The 20052-nt window shown below is 44.0% G+C and overlaps 2 protein-coding genes across 7 annotated transcripts in view; both read right to left on the reverse strand.

The window, feature by feature from the left end:
* Positions 1-454: 454 nt before the first annotated feature.
* LOC102984597 (eppin) lies at positions 455-7444 on the reverse strand. Its single transcript, XM_055089859.1, has 4 exons — positions 7354-7444; positions 5761-5890; positions 1345-1526; positions 455-804 (listed from the first exon to the last, which is right to left on the reverse strand). The coding sequence occupies exons 1-4, from the start codon at positions 7442-7444 to the stop codon at positions 791-793; spliced, it is 417 nt and encodes a 138-aa protein (XP_054945834.1). The 3' UTR covers positions 455-790.
* WFDC8 (WAP four-disulfide core domain 8) overlaps positions 1441-20052 on the reverse strand; it is a 35946-nt gene continuing 17334 nt past the window's right edge. For 3 of the 6 annotated variants that reach the window (XM_028498279.2, XM_028498276.2, XM_028498280.1), the window contains 4 exons: positions 19213-19353; positions 17754-17921; positions 15574-15714; positions 14207-14615 (listed from right to left, as the gene is read on the reverse strand). In XM_028498279.2, coding sequence (XP_028354080.1) covers positions 14476-14615; positions 15574-15714; positions 17754-17921; positions 19213-19353 — 590 coding nt within the window. In that variant the 3' untranslated portion in view covers positions 14207-14475. Of the gene's footprint in view, positions 1514-14206; positions 14616-15573; positions 15715-17753; positions 17922-19212; positions 19354-20052 lie in introns of those variants that run through there. The other 3 variants (XM_055089858.1, XM_028498278.2, XM_028498281.2) reach the window with 3 other exon arrangements.

Here is a 20052-nt window from a genome sequence, read left to right on the forward strand (position 1 = left end):
GGGAATCCAGGGCTAAACACCTCAGCTTCCCCATCACTGGAGATGGATGAAGAAAATTTGGAGACATGTTTTACATGGTTCTTTAGAAGGTCCCCAGTGGGATTAAGCTGAAGTTTCCCACCATGGTAACCAACTCATAATCAACTCCTCTCCTCCTTGTATCGCTTATCCCACTCCTCAACTTGTGTTTCTTAAGAAATCTCCCAAATAAACTATTATACTTCCACCCATGCCCTTCTCCTAGGATTGTTTTCTAGGGGATCCAAACTAAAGCAACACCCATGGGCCCTTGTCTCAAAAGGGTCTTACGATGTTTTGAAGAAACAGAGGAGGATAACAACATCCATGGAACTCTCAACTCTCAAGGATCTGACTGTCTTCACTCCCTTTAATGGTGTCACCAGAAACCTCAATGACCCGTTACTCTCTGCAAAGTGTGATGTGCCAACAGATGTGAATTATTCAGTCTCAGAGGCACAGGACTAAACAGAGTGTTTTATTGGGGAAAATGGGAGCTACACAGGTACAAACAAGGGGTTCTAGAAGTTGGACACAAAGGAAGGAAGCATAGAGATGGGATCAAAACAGAAGGATATTATGTCTAAAAAGAGGCTGAGATGGAGAAAGGGGAGAGAGATCCCAGGGTTCAGTCTGGGGAAGAGCTAAGGCGCTGGAACACTGGGAGTGGAGGAGTGGAAGCCAGCCTGGAGTGTTTATCAGGCACACAGAGAGAGCCTTGCTTGGGTCCTGAGCCAAATCCTGGTGGTGGCTCCAAGGTATCCTTATGCATTCAGAAATTAGAGCCTGTTGAGAATGAAGGACAGGACCAGCTGAGCGTCTTGGGCTCAGCTCATCTTCAGAACTAATCTTGAAGTGATGTTTGTACATCTTTTCACAGGAGATTAAAAGGAAGTGGGTTTGCTCTGGGAAGCTCTAAATCTCCTTAAAGGAAAAATGGGATGTGGATGGAAGTGAGCTGCTGGCGAAGAGTATTGTGAGAGGAAACTGATGGCCTGGAAGGGGTGCTTGGTCAGCCTGTCTGGCACTAGGCTGGATGTCCTGTGACCTCTCTGAAGCTGGCCTCTGGGATTTCACCACATCTGCATCCTCCCCCACCCCTCATACTTGCCAGCTTTTATTCACAACCACGTCCCTTCCCAACCTCGGTTCCTGGAAAGCCACTGTCCAACTCTCTGCAAGGGGCATTCTTACCTCCTGATCGGAGCTGGTCCTGTCAGTACCTCGTCTGTCAAGGATGTAACCATCCAAGAATGGACCAAGCAACACCCGGACCCCCCAGCGCGGCCCTGGCAAGGATGGGAGACTAGAGCCCCTGGGACTCACCTTTTTGGGGGGCAGGTGCTCTGGCATATGGCTTGGGATTGGAAGTTGTTATTGTTTCCTTTGCAGCCGCCATAGATGGAGCTGGAGCAGGTATTATTTGTCTTATCATACCACCAACGATGGAAAAAAGCCAGGCAGGGACCAGGTTCTTTGGGCATACTGCATATGTCTGCAGGGAGACCCCAGAGTTGAGAATTTAGAGTGCCCATGCCAAAAAAAAAAAAAAAAAAAAAAAAAAAGCAACCTTTATTGTCCATATGAAACTGAACAGGTTCCTTTCACCTTTTCACATCTCGGGAGCCCAGCTCCACTGATGTATTTGCACATTTGCAGGGAAACCCCAAAGTGGAGCTGTTTGGGTGTCTGCATCCCCAGGGAACATCAGTCTCCCCCTTCCCTTCTGGTCACTGGACTCAGTGTCTCCCCTGAGAGTAAGGAGCCTCCGGTTTCATGGCTCTGTTCCTAATTTGGTGTGTGCACATCAACCTCCCACGTTACCTGTCTCGTCCTTGACTTCCCCTTCTGTAAAATGGGAATGCAAAATCCCACCCTGCTTGTTGCACAGGGCTGTCCTGAGGTGCAAGTAAGACCACCCTTGTGGCCCTCTAAGTTGTGAGTTCCTTGATTGTATCTGAATGTGCAGCTCCTAGCACAGTGCCTGGTGGAGAGTAGCTGCTCAATAAATACATCCTGAATGGATAAAAGATACGGAGTGCCTTGAAAATGCCAAATTATAAGCCACTTACTCTGCCCTCCAAACCATGCCAAGGAAAGAGAATATGGGATCAGAGTCAAGGGCAAGTCCATGCAGGGAAGGCAGGGGGTAGTTTTTCAGATGGTCAAGCCCCTTTTTTTCCCTGCAGTTAGCTTCTGTCCTGTTATGGGTTGAGTCCTCCTCCCCCTCAAGTTCATATGTTGAAGTCCTAACCCTCAGTGCCTCAGAATGGGACCCTATTTGGAAGTAGAATTATGGCAGACGTAATTAGTTAAGAAGAGGTCATACTGGAACGGGGTGGGCCCCTAATCTAATACGACTGGTGTCCTTTAAAAAGGGTAAAGTCAAATAGATAACTAATAAGGACCTACTGTATAACACAGGGAACTCTACTCACTATTCTGTAATGACCTATATGGAAAAAGAAGCTAAAAAATAGTGGATATATGTATATGTAAAACTGTTTCACTTTACTGTACCCCAGAAATTAACACAACATTGTAAATCAACTATACTCCAGTAAAAATTTTAAAACATAATAAAAAAATAAAAAGGGTAAATTCAGACACAGACACCCAAACCCAGGGAGGACACCATGTGAACGTGAAGATAGAGATCTCCAGGGCTTCCCTGGTGGTGCAGTGATTAAGAAACCACCTGCCAATGCAGGGGACACCGGTTCGAGCCCTGGTCCAGGAAGATCCCACATGCCGCGGAGCAGCTAAGCCCGTGCACCACAACTACTGAGCCTGAGCTCTAGAGCCCGTGAGCCACAACTACTGAAGCCCATGAGCCTAGAGTCCGTGCTCTGCAACAAGAGAAGCCACCGCAATGAGAAGCCCACGCACGGCAAAGAAGAGTGGCCCCAGCTCACCACACCTAGAGAAAGCCCACGCGCAGCAATGAAGACCCAACGCAAGCCAAAAATAAAATAAATTTTTTTTACAAAAGAGAGAGAGAGATCTCCAAGGTAGGGAACGCCCAAGATTGCCAGTAAACTACCCGAAGTTAGGGGAGAGGCATGGAACAGATTCTCCCTCACCACCTGACAAAGAACCAACCTTACCAACACTTGACCTTGGACTTCTAGCCTGCAGAACTGTGAGACAATATATTTCTGTTGTTTAAGCCACCCAGTTTGTGGTGCTTTGTTACAGCAGCCCTAGCAAACGAATACAGGTGCTTACTAAACTCTAAGTTCCACAAGGGTCAATCGCCACTGCTAAGTAGTTAAATCCTGCTGATTTTTACCTTCTCATAGCTCACCTGTCTGCCCGTCTCTTTTACTTAAGTCTCAGTGGCTCATGCCTGGGCTGTTGAGTTAGTTTCAAACTGGTCTTCCTGCCTCAATCCTTGGCTGCTCCAATCAATCCTTCATACCGCCCACCAGAGAGAAGGACCTGGTAGATCTGAGACAAAGCTGACCATGTTATTACACAGCTACGACCTTGACTTCATGACCAAGTCTTCCATGACCCACAGACCCTTCATGATCGGGCTCCTATTTGGGGCTCCGGCCTCCTCCCCTACCACAGTCCCCTTCTGAGCTACAAGCTCCCACAACCTTCAACCCCCCCATGCCACCCACACCTCCACACCATTCGCTCCACCTTTCCTCTGCCACTCCTCTGTTGTTCATTAGTGACACTCTTATTCTCCCTGCAAAACCTTTCCCAGACATCAACTCCACTGTGGTGTCTCGGACTCCATTCTACACACCACACCCTCACAAGTGCCTAAATCGACCCTGCATTTTTCCACCATGCTTCTGAGTCTTGTGTGCATGTTTTTCATTTGTTTACATCTTTGGTCTCATCTGTGATGTTGTGAGCTTCTAGTGAGCAGGGATTGTGTCTGATTTCATCTTGGAACCCCATTCCCAGCAGGTGGTCGGACACAGTATAGGATTTTGAGGATAAAACAAAATACATCCTGACTGAACTGAATAAGTTATTCATTGAGCACCTACTATGTGCTAGATGCTTAAAGAGACAAAGGAAAGGCACGGCCTCTGTTATATAGGAGCTCCCAGTCATGGACGATGAATAATGTGAGCTAATATGTATCACATGCTATTACATGCCAGGCATTGCTCTGAGCACTTCACGTGCATCAGCATATTTGATCTTTCAAATGACCTTTAACATTAGTCTTTTTGTTATATGAGGCACCGCAAGGGAAAGTTGTTAATTTGCCCAAGATAAATAGGCTGGTACAAACTGGAGCTAAGATTTGAACTCAGGAAGTCTGGATTCAGAATTCCTCAATGATAGGCAAATGAACCACTTACTATCCTCCTGCCTGTCCACTCTGCTCCATTGTCAAGTCCTGTTTACTTCACCTCCTAAATGCCTCTCAAACATATCCTACTCTTCTCCATCCCCTCAGCTACCTATCTAGTCCAAGCTACCATCTTCTTTCATCCTGAAGTCCTTTAAGCCACTTCATTCCTGCTCTGTAGGCATACTGAAAGCCACACCATGTCCCCACCTGCCTCAATGAATGTCCATTGATCTTAAGATCAAGGTGAGACCCTCGCCCATCAGACCCTAGCTACCAAGAATCATTTTTCCTTGCACCATGCTCATACTTGCTCTTGTTTTCTGGCATCCCTAGGCCCTACCATCGAGCCTTTGTACATGTACATTCCCTGTGCCTGGAAAGCCCTTCCACCCATTTTTTCCCTAAATTTGCTACAACCTTCTGAACTCACCTCCAGGTCTGCTTTCTCAAAGAAGATTTCCTCAACCTCCCTGACCACACTCGTCAAATCCTATTATGGGTCTCAGAGACAATCGACAAATATTTAACTGATGAATAAAAAATCTTTGATAGTCTTAATAGATTCACAGACATAGAATACAAACTTATGGTCACCAAAAGGGAAAGGAGGGGGAGGGATAAATTAGGAGTTTGGGATTCACAGATACACCCTACTGTATATAAAATAGATAAACAACAAGGACTTACTGCATAGCACATATATAACTATATTCAATATCTTGTAATGACCTATAATAGAAAAGAAACTGGAAAAGATTATATATATATATATATATATATATATATATATATAAAAATTTGTCGTACACCTGAAACATTGTAAATAACTACAATTTAAAAAATAATCTTTGATAGTCTTTTTGGAGCCCAGGGAGATGGGCATGGAGTTAAGATTGCATCAGCAAAGGACAAACCCTCTGGTCTGGAGTGGTCAGGGAAGCTTTCCTAGTGCTAAGTTGGATTTGTATAGGCAGAGAGGCAGTCAATCCGGAGCAAAAAGCTATTTTTTGCATTTGTTAGAAATACAAATATCTCAATGATCACTTGCGGCAACAATGTTGATATATGGTGGGCCAGCAGTGGCCCCCTGGGGACTAAGAAAATCATAGGAGTGAAAAAAAAAAAAGAAAAAGAAAAAAAATAAGAAGAGTGAAAAGGAGCCAAGAGGCTCTCTGGTTCAATCCGACCCCTACACCTATCTTTTGTTCAAGGAAACTGAACAAAACAAGATGAAGATACTCCCTAACGTCATACATCATATTAGGGGCAGTGATCAATCTGAATTTCAAGTCTCCCAAGTCCAGCAATCTTTCTCAGAGACCAGCCCTTAGTGAACCAGGGACAATGCCAGCGCAGAGGGACAGAAGTTGAGGGTATGGGTAGAGGGGTTGGTTACTCTGAGACTCTCAACCTTACCTTGTTGGAGGTTTAAGCATTTTCTTCCGCAGCTGAAGAAGCAACACTTCTCATGCCTTGGACATTTTTTGTCCTTTGAACATTCATCCCTTTCTTTGAATTCACAGTTATCTTGGATTCTGGGGCATCTCTCTAGGGAAGGGACTTATAACCATGAGTCTTACAAGTCACAGTACCCACCCTTCTCTAGACCCAAGGCAATTCCGGGGAGTCAGAGAAGTTTGCTTTCACTTTGCTCATCCCCAGGAGTCCTTTTCCTCAGGGACTTTCATTTATTTCCCAGCACTGCCTGCACCATCCTCCCTTCTGACTACCCCTCACTCTCTACCTAGTCCCACCCCCTAAGGCAGGATTTCTCAACCTAGGCACTAGAGGCGTTTGGGCCGGATAATTATTTGATGGGTGGTGGAGGCTGTCCTGTGAATTGTAGGACATTTAGCAGCATCCCTGGCCTCCACCCACTAGATGCCAGTAGCACTCCCCACTTGTAACAACCAAAAAGGTCTCCAGACTCTGTAAGTGTCCCCCTGGAAGGCAAAATCTCCCATTGAAAGCCACTGGTCTAAGCCAGTGGGGTCATTTGGGGCTGGTCGAGGAGACAGTGTTTGGGAGTTCCTCTGGGGGGCGCTATTGTGCAGTGATAAATATTGTGCACCCTAGCGGTCAGACCGTTGGGTTTTTAAATTCTAACTCTTGATTTACCATGTACCCTCTCTGAACTTTGTTTTCTTCATTTGTAAAAAATCATTTTTGCCTTACAGAGTGGTGAGGAAGAAATAAGACAAAGTGTGTAAAGCTATAATCATTGTCACGGATGCGCAGTAATATTAACTAACATTATAGTTATATATATAGTTAAGTGTCTGCCATAAGCCGAGCACTCTTCTAAACATTTTAAATGGATTATCTCATTTAATCCCCATAATTGTTCAACGAGGTAAATTCTATTAATATCCCCATTTTGCAGATGAGGAAACTGAAGCACATGGAATTTAAGTAACCTGACTACTAAGGGGTGAAACCAAAATTTGGACCCACCAAGTATGATTCCAGATCCCTCTCTTTAAATCCCTACTTCCTGAATGTTTAGTAAATGGTAGCAATTATCATTATTATTATACATTCATGGAGTATTTCTGTCTTAAGTTCAAAGGAACTTCTGGATGTTATCCTTTAGCCCAAAGTCAAGGAACCCCTGGGGAGGCAGGGACACTTTATAGGACTACATTTGAAAGAATCAGGAGTTGATTCTATTTTTGTTGTGGGGTGAAGGGAGGGTCCCTTAGGCTTCCCAGATTCCTATAGCCCCACCCCAAAATGCTAGATCCTGTGATTCTTCCCCCTCTCCACCAAGAAAGACCTTCCATTTCAATGAGGCTAAAGGTAGGGGTTGCCCCAGGTCTGGAGTCTTGCATTCATGGAAGGGATCTTCCATAGAGAGGGAAATAGGAAGAAATATCCCAAATATCTCCCTCCACTCCCAACCCAGGACCAGGGCTAAGGTGGTGGAAAGCAACCTGAGCCTGAGGTGCTTGTTTCTTCCTCCCAGCAATATTCCTTCACTCCAGGGCAAGGGCTGAGGCCCCAGTACTTACTGGGAAAGAACCAGTCAGTCAGACCACGTCCCTGGACATTCACTAGAAAGATGGATAGCACCAGGATGCTCAAAAGTCCAGAAGACTCCATTCTGAAGGAAAGCTATCTTGTCTGGTGGTTCCAGAATGTAAAAATGTCTGGCTGCCTTTGTCCAGCCTAGTCCTTCAGCAGTCAGTATCTTGGATATGAGGGCTGGAGTCAAGCCAGCCACCTCCTTTCCTGATGTGAACACTGAGTTCCTGAGATCATCAATGTGACTAGCTGGCATCTACAGCCCACAGCCCTGGGCTAGGGTCTCTTATTGGATGGCTCTTCATCCTTAGCCCCCTCAGCTGGGGTGGGCTTTCTGGTCAGCCCGGGAAAGTGGGCAAAGCTTATCTCACTTTCCAGGCTACCTTAGGAGTGAATGTCACCATGAGCGGTCTTTATCTTGATAACTTTGAGAGTTGTAGAATGTCCTCATTCTCCATTTTCCATTTTAACTGGTACACCCACTCTTGTTGGTTTGATCAATGTGTGTCTATTGATATCTTTTATTTTTTAAATAAATAAATAAATTTATTTATTTATTTATTTATGGCTGTGTTGGGTCTTTGTTGCTGCATGAGGGCCTTCTCTAGTTGAGGAGAGCAGGAGCTACGCTTCGTTGCGGTGCGTGGGCTTCTTGTGGTGGCTTCTCTTTTTGCGCAGCATGGGCTCTAGGCGCGTGGGCTTCAGTAGTTGTAGCACGAGGGCTCAGTAGTTGTGGCTCACGGGCTCTAGAGCGCAGGCTCAGTAGTTGTGGTGCACGGGTTTAGTTGCTCCGTGGCATGTGGGATCTTCCTGGACCAGGGATTGAACCTGTGTCCCCTGCACTGGCAGGTGGATTCTTAATCACTGAGCCACCAGGGAAGTCCCTATTGATATCTTAGTATCTCTTTGTTTCTGTGGGTCTCCCATGGTCCCTATGTCTCTTTCCCTCTCCCACACTTGCCTCCCACCCTCCCTTTTCTCTTTGGGTCGTTCATATTCTTTAACGAAGACCCAGGAGTAAAGATATTTCCACAGAGTGAGGTGGGGAGGAGGAAGCAGGCTGATAGCAGAGCTTGCAGATAGCGTTTGTCAAGTTTGTGTTGTTCTGAGAGCAGGAGAGAATGTCAGAGTTTGTAGGGGGCGTCTACCATCTGGTGCAAACTCCCTGTTGTCTGAGGAGGAACTGTGAAGGGAGGAGACTTGCCTGAGAGACTACAACTCAATAAATGTCAATAACACAGCAGACGTGCTGGTTTCTAACTGGACTAGACGAGGGGCTGTGGGAAAGAGAGAGTGAGAGAGTGCTGGAGGACTTGCAGCTTTCCTTCAGCCACAGAACCCACGACACGAGCCAATCAGTCCTGGTTGAGGGAGAGACATTCTTCAAAGAGTAAATGTCATCTGTAGGGTCCCTATTTCCTTCCCTAATAGATGCTGCACTTTGGGGCAAAGCTTTATTCTCCAACTGTCTTACCTGATGGAGAAGTCAGACAAAAACCAGCCTTATCATCAGTGACTGACTCTATGGTCACAAAATTTAGGATCACAGATAGAGTCCCTACGGAATCTCTCATGTGGGTGTCATCCTATTGACAGTAATATTCTTAGCTAGGAATGCCTGAGGCACTCACACAGCCCATGTTTACTCATGCAGAGCCCCACAGACTTTCCTTCCACCACCACCAGGGCAATGCTGTGGCTGGACCAGCCTTTGTGGTTCTGGTGATGGTTGCAGGACCCATCTCTGCAAAACCCTCAAGGAACTGTTAAAGAGAAGAACCACAGGCCCAAAATGGCATCACTTATGCCAAAGCCCATGATACCAAGCCTAGATTTAATACCTAACCCAACTGCAGTTTTGACCTTCACCAGAAATGTAGTATTAATCAGTCTGGAATTCTCAGGTCAGTACCAATAAGGTAATCTGTCACGTGGGCCTTCCCCATTCTCCCCCTGCCCCCGCAGAAGAAGCAAACTGCATGATAAGACCCTTGGTTCTCTTCCCTCCAAAAAGTACATCCTGACCTAAAAGTAATCCTTTCTTTTCTCTTGCTAATAGCTCCCTTGCCACAGTCTTCTTCCTATAAAAACCTTCCGTTTTTACAACCCCTCAGAGTGCCTTCTAGTTATTAAAATGGGATGCTACCCAATTCATCAATCATTTAATAAAGCCAATTCGATCTTCAAATTTACTCAGTTGAATTTTATTTTTTAACAGAACTTTGCAGAACAAGATTTATTACTCACAAGTCCTGGAGGGTACATGGCAGGCCCAAGGGCCACACAGTAAGGTCACAAGCAGAGAGAGAAGAAAGTGTAAATCTGGGGCTCTGCCTTTATTAGTGTTCAATGTAGAGTGTCTAGGGTTTCAAGGGTTCACTCTTTATTGGTGAATTTAAAGCATGAAAGCGGGAATGAGGGCATGGAAGGGAGAAACAGGGTCACTCAAGTGGTTAGTCATCTTCAGGGGTCCCCAACCCCTGGGGACCGGTACCAGTCCACAGTCTGTTAAAAACTGGGCCGCACAGCAGGAGGTGAGAGGAGAGCGAGCGCGAGCAAAGCTTCACCTGCCGCTTCCCAGCTCTCCCCAGCATTACTGCCTGAACCATCCTCATCGCCCGCCCACCGTCCGTCTGTGGAAAACTTGTCTTCCACAAAACCGGCCCCTGCTGCCAAAAAGGTTGGGGACCGCTGATCTAGGTTTTTTTGCCGATACTCGGCTTCTGTTCACCAGTGCCAAATAGAAACTCAGAGACAAGAATTTTGCGGGACGCCCCTGGTGGCGCAGTGGATAAGACTCCACGCTCCCAATACAGGGGGCCCAGGTTCAATCCCTTGTTGGGGAACTCGATCCCACATGCATGCTGCAACTAAGAGTTCACATGCCACAACTAAGGACCCCACCTGCCACAACTAAGGAGTGGGAGAACTGCAACTAAGGAGCCCATGTGCTACAACTAAGACACCGTGCAACCAAATAAATAAATAAATAAAAGAGAGTTTGGGGTGAAGTAGAAAAGAGTAGATTTTATTGCTTTGCCAGGCAAAGGGGGCCACAGTGAGCTAATGCCCTCAAGACTATGTGACCCACCCTGGAGGGGCTAGTGAGGAGTTTTACAGTGTTCAAGGAGCAGGGTGTGATCAGCTTGTGGACAATTCTGGGATTGGTTGGCCTCAAGGTGAAATTTCAAGCATCAACAATCTTCTGGTTTCAACCAGCCTAGGGTCTATGTTCTTGTGGTCAGCAGTTGTCATCTGGAGGGGGTCTGCTCCCTATAAAAACAACTTAGGAATGTGTGTCAGGCCTTTATTTATATCTTTTAGGGAACTGGGAGTTTGGTGATTCTGCTATGTGGCAGAATTATAGTCTAAATTGTTACCAGTTCCCCAGCCCAACAGTTATTCTTTGTTTCTACATCTTCGCATTTCCCAATCATTAACTCTTGAGTCAACATTTTACTTCAAAAGACAAGGACACAGGGACATGTACACGAGTTCAGTTACTCAGGGATTTCTAAAAGGGAAACTTCATAGATGGGGACAGCCTGGCTCCTTGTCTAGCTTTCTTGCTAGTAGCTGTGTCAAACAGCTGGCAATGTGTTCATTCAAGAGGGATGTCTTTGAAATGGATGCCTCAGCAATCAAAAGCTTAATGTCAGGCACTTACGCTACAGAATCCTTTCCCACCAACTTCACAATCTCACTAGATCCCACAAAGAGACTAGGGAACAGAATTTCTAACGAACAACCAAGATGTCTTAAGCACTATTGCCCCTCTTATTCTACTACTTGCATTCTCCCAAACTCAGCCCGGGGGAGTGGAACGCTGAAATACTTAGGTGGAAGGACTCTGAGGGCCCATCAATCCCATTTCCTCAAATTACAGATAGAGATCATATGGCCCAGAGAAGTGAAGATGCTGACTCAATGTCCCCTAGCAAGTGAGTGTCAGAAATAAAAGTTAAGAGGAGTTGAGTGCCTAAGTTCTCGCCAGAGGACATGAGGGAATCTTCTGCTATTAGTGTGGATATAATATTTTAGTATGGAGTTGAAGGTAGAGAGGAGTGGTGAGCTCAAAGGGGATGAAGATCATATTTTTAGTGGAGACATAAGCTAAGGACCAAGTCTGTAAATGTCCAAATGGTTCCCAGGCCCCCAAATAAGACTGAATTTTTCTCTAAATTTTCTTAAAAATAAATGAAATCCCAGAACTTCTGGTTGTTCTATCCCATTCTGTCTTGATTAATTTCCAGCCTCATCCAAGGGTTTCACTTTACAAGCAGGTGATATGAAATTTATGTCTTTGGGGCCTGGGATGAATGATGTTTTTGGCCCATTCTTTCATCTAACTTCTTGGAGAAGGCTGGGTAAGGCTCCAAATGGGTTTTTGTCCCTCCTTCCCTTATCACTTCTCAGTGATGGTCATGGTGCCCTACCTCTGCCTCAGCCACACTTCTGTTCTAGGACCAATCCTGTGCTCAGAATGAGGGACTCCAAATAACACCAAGGTAGATGGCCTCTGTCTGGAAATTCCTGCTTCTTCATTAGACCAAGACTTGTCACATGCTGACTTCCTGTCACTGGCTTTCTTTTTTTTTTTTTTAAGGTTGTTTTTATTTTTTATTTATTTTTTAATTTTTTAAGTTTATTTATTTTTGGCTGCGTTGGGTCTTCACTGCTGCGTGCCGGCTTTCTCTAGTTGCGGCAAGCGGGGGCTGCTCTTCCTTGCGGTGCACAGGCTTCTCATTGTGGTGGCTTCTCTTGTTGCGGAGCACGGGCTGTAGGCTTGCGGGCTTCAGTAGTTGTGGCTTGCGAGCTTTAGAGCTCAGGCTCAGTAGTTGTGGCAAACGGGTTTAGTTGCTCCGCGGCATGTGGGATCTTCCCAGACCAGGGCTCAAATCTGTGTTCCCTGCATCAGCAGGCAGATTCTTAACCACTGCGCCAGCAGGAAAGTCCTAAAATTTTTTTTTTATTTTATATTGGATTATAGTTGATTAACAATGTTGTCTTAGTTTCAGGTGTCCAGTAAAGTGGTTCAGTTATACATATACATGTATCTATTCTTTTTCGAATTCTTTTCCCATTTAGGTTGCCACAGAGTATTGAGCAGAGTTCCCTGTGCTATACAGTAGGCCCTTGTTGTAGAACCTAGTGTTTTGAACATGAATAGGCCCAGAATAAACACTCAGTACATTCTGTTGGATGAGCAAGGTAGGTGGGGGATTGGTAAGTAGATATGTGGCTGGATAAATGGCCCATAGTGTGATGAATGGGAAGATGGTTGGATGAGTAGGAAGAAGAAACAGTGAGGGTAGCATGAATATTTAGATGCATGGATATGGATGGCTGGGTGAAAAAGTAAATTGGATTGGACATAAGGATGGATAGGTTAGTGATGCAATGAATGGGTCTATTGATGAAAGCTGTTTGAATGGAAAGTATATGAGTGATTGGTAGGTGTATGGAGGAAAGATGGATGTAGAAAAGATGGAGAAGTACATTGATAGGTATGAGAGAAGTGTGTGTGTGTGTGTGTGTGTGTGTGTGTGTGTGTGTGTGTGAGAGAGAGAGAGAGAGAGAGAGAAAGTAGGTAGATAAATAGGTAGAAGGAAGAAAGGCTGGATATAAAATGGGCAGCTGGACAGGTAGAAGGAAGATGAGTGAGAAGGGTAAGTGGATGGATATATGGGTGAAAGGGTGGGTGCAAAGATAAATAAGTTGAAAGGTATGTTAATGGAGGGCAAGGTGAGTGGATGGATAACTAAGTAAATGGACTGAATAGTTGGTGGATAGGTGGGGGGAGGGTGGAAACATGAATCCATGAATGAAAACATTAAAGTTAAAGATATGAAAAGAATTATATCGAAAATAATTCATACTACTATAAAGTCATACATTTATAAATAGGGAGAAAATTGATCAATTTTAACAAAATATAAAAGACCAAATTTATAGAAGAGGAAGTAGAAAGCCTATAAGAACTATATAAGATGAAGTAAAAAAAATTAGTAAAACTATACCATTATAATATATACATATGTATGTATATATAACTGAATCAATTTGCTGTATACCTGAAACTAACACAACATTGTAAATCAACTATACTTCAATTTAAAAAATTCTATCTAGGGACTTCCCTAGTGGTCCAGTGGTTAAGACTTTGCCTTCCAATGCAGGGGGTGCATGTTCGATCCCTGGTCGGGGAGCTAAAATCCCACATGCCTCGCGGCCAAAAAACCGAAACATAAAAAACAGAAGCAATATTGTAACAAATTCAATAAAGAATTTAAAACTAGTCCACATCAAAGAAATCTTTTAAAAAAATTCTATCTAACCTAAAATATATATAATATATATACCATTATTGAAAGAACCAAAAATAGGCAAGTTTCCAAAACAGATTTCCATGGTAGTTTTTTGAGGTAATATGACTCAAATAGAAAAACAAACAAAAATCATAGACCTATTTTTTCTTTTAGCTATAGATATGAAAATTCTAAATAAACTATTTGCTAAAAGAATGAACAGGGTATTGATTCAACTATACCTTCAACATGATTAAGGTCATCTCAGGAATATGAGGATGGTTCAACATATGAAAATTTATATGTTATTATACCAACAAATTAGAAGAAAAAAATCATTACATGACTAGATGCTTAAAAGATATTTGACAAAATTCGGCAGTAATTTTCAAGAGCAGCTATAAATGGATAAAGAGGAAACAACCCAAGGGCGATAAAACCTACTTACCCCAAACCCAACCACAAATGTCATTTTATACAGCAGGAGACATTGACTTAAAATAAAGAACTGGACAGGGACAGATGCCATTGCCTTTATTTTCAACATTATTTCAGAGGTTCTACATAATATAAAAAGACAAAATTTTTTTTTTAGGTAAGTCATGAGGTTGGAAAAGAGTCAAATTTATCCATTTTCAGATGATATGATTATATATAAAATCAAAGTAACCCCATTAAATATTTTTATACTTAATAAGACAATTTGGCAAAGTATTTGGATGCAAGACAAAACTGATAGCTTTTTACTATACTACTCATAATTAATTACTTTAATGATAACATTTTAAACTTACTAAGTATTCATTTTAGGGATTCCAGGCACTTCAGTCCACAGAGGGAACAGCACTTCGCTGTCAGCGGGCAATCATCATCCTGCAGGCACCTGGGTTTCTCAATCCTGGAACATGTCGGCGGCTTGTTTGGGCAGAAACCTGCTTTGACTTTATGGGGTAAAACAAGACACTTGACCTTGAAATACTTGACCACAGTTTGAGACAAACTGGGGGAATCTTGGGAACCCTAAACAAGGTTTTCTTCTGATTAAGAGTCTCATCCTTCCCCTTCGAGTAACAATAGAGGGGAGTAGGCAGAGTATCAACTTTCTATTTGATAAATAATTTTAATAATTATTTGAGGAACATCAAAAAGTCTTGCCACCTCTGATTTATAAAATCTGATAAGATTCCTGACTGCCCCTATAAAATTGATAGATTTGGGTTATCTAATCCCAGAGAACCAGAAGCAAGAGTATTAGAGAGGACTAAGAACTTCCTTTTTTTATAAACTGTAGAAATTGAGGACCATATAGGGGGAAGTGAGTTGCCTAAGGTCACACAGAAAACCAGTAGGAAAGTTGAAGCGAGTTGAAAAGACTTTGACTCCTTCCACAATGCCATGCTGTTCCTCAAAACACTGACAATCCCTGGGACAAGACCATAGGATCTTAGCACTGCATGGGGGAATGAACAGCATCCCTAGAGGCTGGAGAGTTCACTTCTACCCCAACAGCATTTTGCTACCCATCTTTTCCCCAGCACACCTTACATGAAGTTCTGTGCAGACATAAGGACTTATTAGGATTATACCTAATGGTTATGAATTTTTTGCATGAGTAAGTGGATATTGTCACCTTGTAGGCCATTGAAGAATGAGGCTTGGAATAAATAAGTTTTCATTGAGAAAAATGAAGAGGATACCATGCATGACTGGCTTGGAAGAATAGCACAACAGTCTCCCAAAGTCAGGAGGGCAACATGAGAGCACTGGTTGGGCTTTAAATGCGGAAAGGTTCCCAAGAGACCTCTGGGTAACCTAAGGGGTATCCCCCACTCCATGGGACAGCATGGCATTCTTAACATATGCCCAGTAGACTTTGGGAGGTATATCCCTAGTCCTCACCTGTCCAGGCCATGGCACAATCAAAGCCACACATGGATTCACAACATTTTTCATTTGGGGGGCAATCGAAGTCACTCTTACACGAAGCTGAACACTCCATACGGTTCTTGAAAGGGAAGAGTGGGCACTGCCCATCCTTGACTGAAACGAGAACGATGTGAGCTCCTTCAAACCCCACCCCCTCCCATCACCCTTCTAATAGGTTTTCCTTCTCTTCAAAACTAGTACCTCTTTCTGTGACATGGGTCATTCCACCCTGTCCACAGCCATCTCTAGTAGGCTGTGGAGGAATGAAATGCCTCACCGTATCATGAGATGCAATTGAAAGAGAGTTAAGCTTGGTGTTTGAAGCCCCAAAGTAAAGTCCCCATCCTGCCACTTAACGAGTGATTTCAGTTTCCTTCTCTCTAAGATAAGATTAATGATGTGAAATCCACGCAAATCAATGTAAGTATTTTAGGGCATGTGCTTTACTTTGAATGAGTGACATGACCTGACACATTTTGAAAGAATCATTGTGGCCACTGTGTTCATAACAGACTGTAAGAAGGGAAGGACAGAAGCAAGGAGATCTGTTAGGAGGCCGTTGCAGTAATCCAGGGAAGAAGATAGCACCTCAGGTTAGGGTGACAGCTGTAGAGGTGGTAAGAACTGGTCAGATTCTGGATCTCTTTGCCAGGTAGATCTAAAATGACTTCTTAATAAAGGACGTTGATTAAGCAAGAGAGGCATAATTCAGAAGTTTTTTCTAACCAAGATGGGGAGAACGGTGGATAGAGGTGGGAGAGCAAAGACAAGGGGTTCACTTTTAGACAAGCTAAGTGTGAGGTATTCGTGAGATCCAGACGGAGGTGTAGAGTAGGCAGTTGGAGTGTGGGAGTCAGATTTGGGCTGGAGATACAACTTTGTGGGTCACTAGGACATATATGATATTTAAATCAGTTCTTCAGGATTCTGTACCTGTCTCCTTTTATCCTCATCTGATTGCAAATTCTATGACAGCAGGAAGTATTTCTTTTCTCTTTTTCCTTCTTCTCCTCTTCCTTCCCCGCCTCCTCCTCCTCCCTTCACCCTCCTCCTCACCCTCTCCCTCCCCTCCTCTTCCTTCTTCTTGCTTCAAACCTAAATTTCCCACAAACCAGCCCAGGCTCTTTTCTTTCCTTCTGGCTCCTGAGAGAAAGCCAAGGTCTTGTCCACAGCGTCATGATTCTTTACCACCTTCCACAAAGGGAAGCTTGTAGTCCTCATCGCAGACCACAGGATTTCCTTGGCCACTCAGGCTCACTGGGCCCATGGAATTAAAATTCCAGCTCTACTTCTGACCCACTGTGAATCCTTGGGCAACTAACTTTACCTCTCTCCCTTTACACTTTTCAGCCTGCCTCACAGAATCTGAGGTCAAAATTTTAATGCTGCCTTGTAAATCGCACAATGCTGCATTTTGAAGATCAGTGGTCACCATCTCAGTTGTTTCCATTTAGTAAGCTCCCACTACTGTACAGCCACCATGTCAAATCTTTGTGTCCTTGGCCATATATAATCCTATCAACAACTCAGTGAGGTATTTGCTATTATTCCAATATTACAGGGAAGGGAACTGAAACTCAAAGAGGTGAAGAAATTTGCAGAAAGGGGGAAAAGTAGGATTACTATCCAGGTCATTTGGCTCCTAAGCTCTGTAGCACACTGTCACCCAACATTAGTGGTGATGACGGCCATTATATATACTAAGGAATTAATCCACAGCCTTTATCTTTACCCCACTCTACTCCATGTTCTACCCCTATTCCATGGGATTCCAGAGCTGGCCTGTCTATGCTTCATTCTTGGGTAAGTCCTCAGGTAATACTCAGCAGGCCAACACAATGAGGAAATACATGTTTCCAAAGGGTAGACCTAACTCTCAGGTCCCATTGGCCAACGTTTATCAACAGTTGATGTGCACTATCTCATTTTTTGGCACAACTCCATTAGGTAAGTACTATTATTATCCCCGTTTTATGACAAGAAAACTGAAACTCATAAATGCAGACAACAAATCTAAGACTACCCAGCCAGTGAATGACACAGAAGAGACTTGAATGAAGGCAGTTTAACCTCAAAGCCTGAGTCTACAACTGGGGTGGTATACTATTTCTAGTTAGACAAGGCCCGCAGATTGCCAAGGGTATAAGTCTTACCAGTTGATGAGCAAGCCGTCATGCAGTCTTCCCTGTTGGAAAAGTTGTTGGCATTCCCAAGGCAGCCTCCATAATTAAAGGCTTTGCATACACGCCTTTTAGTGTGAAAATACCAGTGCTTGACTGTATTCCTACATTTTCCTCGGTCTAAGGGTAGCATGCAGGGTTCTAAGGGCAGGAAGCAGAGAGGGAAGAACATAAAGGGTAGCCAAAAAGGAAGGCGTCAGGCCCTCAGCTTCTGTATAGTTCACGGTGTTATCATCCAAGTCATAGAAAGAGCCATGATCAGTAAGAGTTCTGGTCCTAGCTCCATATGATTACTGTATGTTGCATAACATCTCTGAGCATCATTTCTACCTTGCAAAGGACATAACAAAGTGCATATTAGAATGATTTGGAGCTGATCTTTCTTCTCCACCGCTCTGAGCTTTGAAAGAGCAAGACTTGTTCAAGAACTATATCCAAAGTGCCTAACAAAGTGCCTGGCACATGGAAAGAACGAGATACTGAGAAAGAAAAAAAGCAGTCCCTCATGTCTGGAAATTGACCTGATGCTCACAGCTAAGCCATGGTGTTCTCCTGTTGGACATAAACAGTCTCACAGGACCTCTACATCAAACAAAGTCACTTTGAGATGATATAGTGGGACCAAAAATAGATCACTGTAAAACCCACAAAATACCAAACACCTATGAGTGATTTGTGCTTCTCTACCAATTACAGCTTTATCCTCATTCTAGCCTGCCCGCTCTATAGATGAGATTCACTAGGGTTCTCGATCACAGAATTGTCCCCACTTTCTGGCAGCACCCAATCTAGGGCAAACCCCCACTTACTTAGATCCTCCCCCAAATTACCCAATCAAAACCTCAATCCTGTAGTAGATTCCTCCTAACAGCTTCTTCCTGAGATGCCTCACATTGTCTTTGGTGAACATTCTCCCTCATTGCAACAAGTAATAAAATCAAATTGTTCAACTACAGGTCTGTTCCTGGTGGTCTTTGGCCAAAGGGCATTGATAATAGTTATTCGTTGAATGAATGAATCTATATAAAATGCACAGTTCCCTATTATTAGATACTTTGAGTTACCACAAAAACTCCCTGAAGGCCAAAGAATCAGAAAACACCCCCCAGCTTCTGAGCTGACTGAGGTTTATACTTGCCACAGTACCAATTATACTCGCTTGACACATAGTGACCATGAAGCAAGTATTAATCACTGTGAATGATTGAACGCTGGACCAAAGAAGACTAACATCAATAGTATCGGTTGATGTCCACCAGGCCTAGACTCATTGTTTGTGTTTGAGGGTTAGGAGTCCCATTAGAGAAGGAGAAAAGCTTGAACCCCAGCCTCTTTGTCCTACCATTCAAGAGAATCGTTCCACCAGTCCTGGACAGAGCAGGAAGTAGGACACCTCACAAGGCACCCCGGCTCTCAGCCTGGATGCGATTACCTTCATATGGATCCATGCACTTCCTCCCACAGGCAAAAGAGCAGCACTTCAGGTGCTCATTGCAGTTGAAATCTGTTTTGCACAAGTCTGGGGCTTTAGTACTGCAGGTGAGCCTTTCTTGGGGGCACACTCCTGGCTTCTCTGTAAGAAAGAAATGTCCAAATTCACATCTTTTGAGGGTTTCAGCTCTTCTCCTCCCAAGAAAAAAGTGAATAATGAAATTCTTTCAGCCCTATGCTCTACCTTCAATTCTCAGTTCTCACTCTGATTGTATTTAGAGACTAGGTCTGCCTCACCACTCTTAGCACATTTAGGTAGATCTGAATCAGGAATCTGTGCCTAGGTAGAACCAAAGTGGAAGCATCTTGGTAACCATAAGTTTGTTTTTTGAAATCTATCAGTGTGTTTCTGTTTTATAAATAAGTTCACTAATATCTTTTTTAAAATTATATTCCATATATGAGTGATATCATATGATACTGGTCTTTGTCTGACTTACTTCACTTAGTATGATAATCTCTAGGTCCATCCATGTTGCTGCAAATGGCATTATTTCATTCCTTTATGGCTGAGTAATATTCCGTTGTGTATATGCACCACATCTTCTTTACCCATTCAGATTCCAGGGCAGGGGGTTATATAGGGACCAAGACCCTTGGGGCTTCCCTGGTGGCGCAGTGGTTGCGCGTCCACCTGCCGATGCAGGGGAACCGGGTTCGCGCCGCGGTCCAGGAGGATCCCACATGCCGCGGAGCGGCTGGGCCCGTGAGCCATGGCCGCTGAGCCTGCGCGTCCGGAGCCTGTGCTCCGCAACGGGAGAGGCCGCAGCAGAGGGAGGCC

This window comes from Physeter macrocephalus, chromosome 14 (genome assembly GCF_002837175.3).
Source record: "Physeter macrocephalus isolate SW-GA chromosome 14, ASM283717v5, whole genome shotgun sequence".
In the NCBI taxonomy this organism is placed as follows: Eukaryota; Metazoa; Chordata; class Mammalia; order Artiodactyla; family Physeteridae; genus Physeter; species Physeter macrocephalus.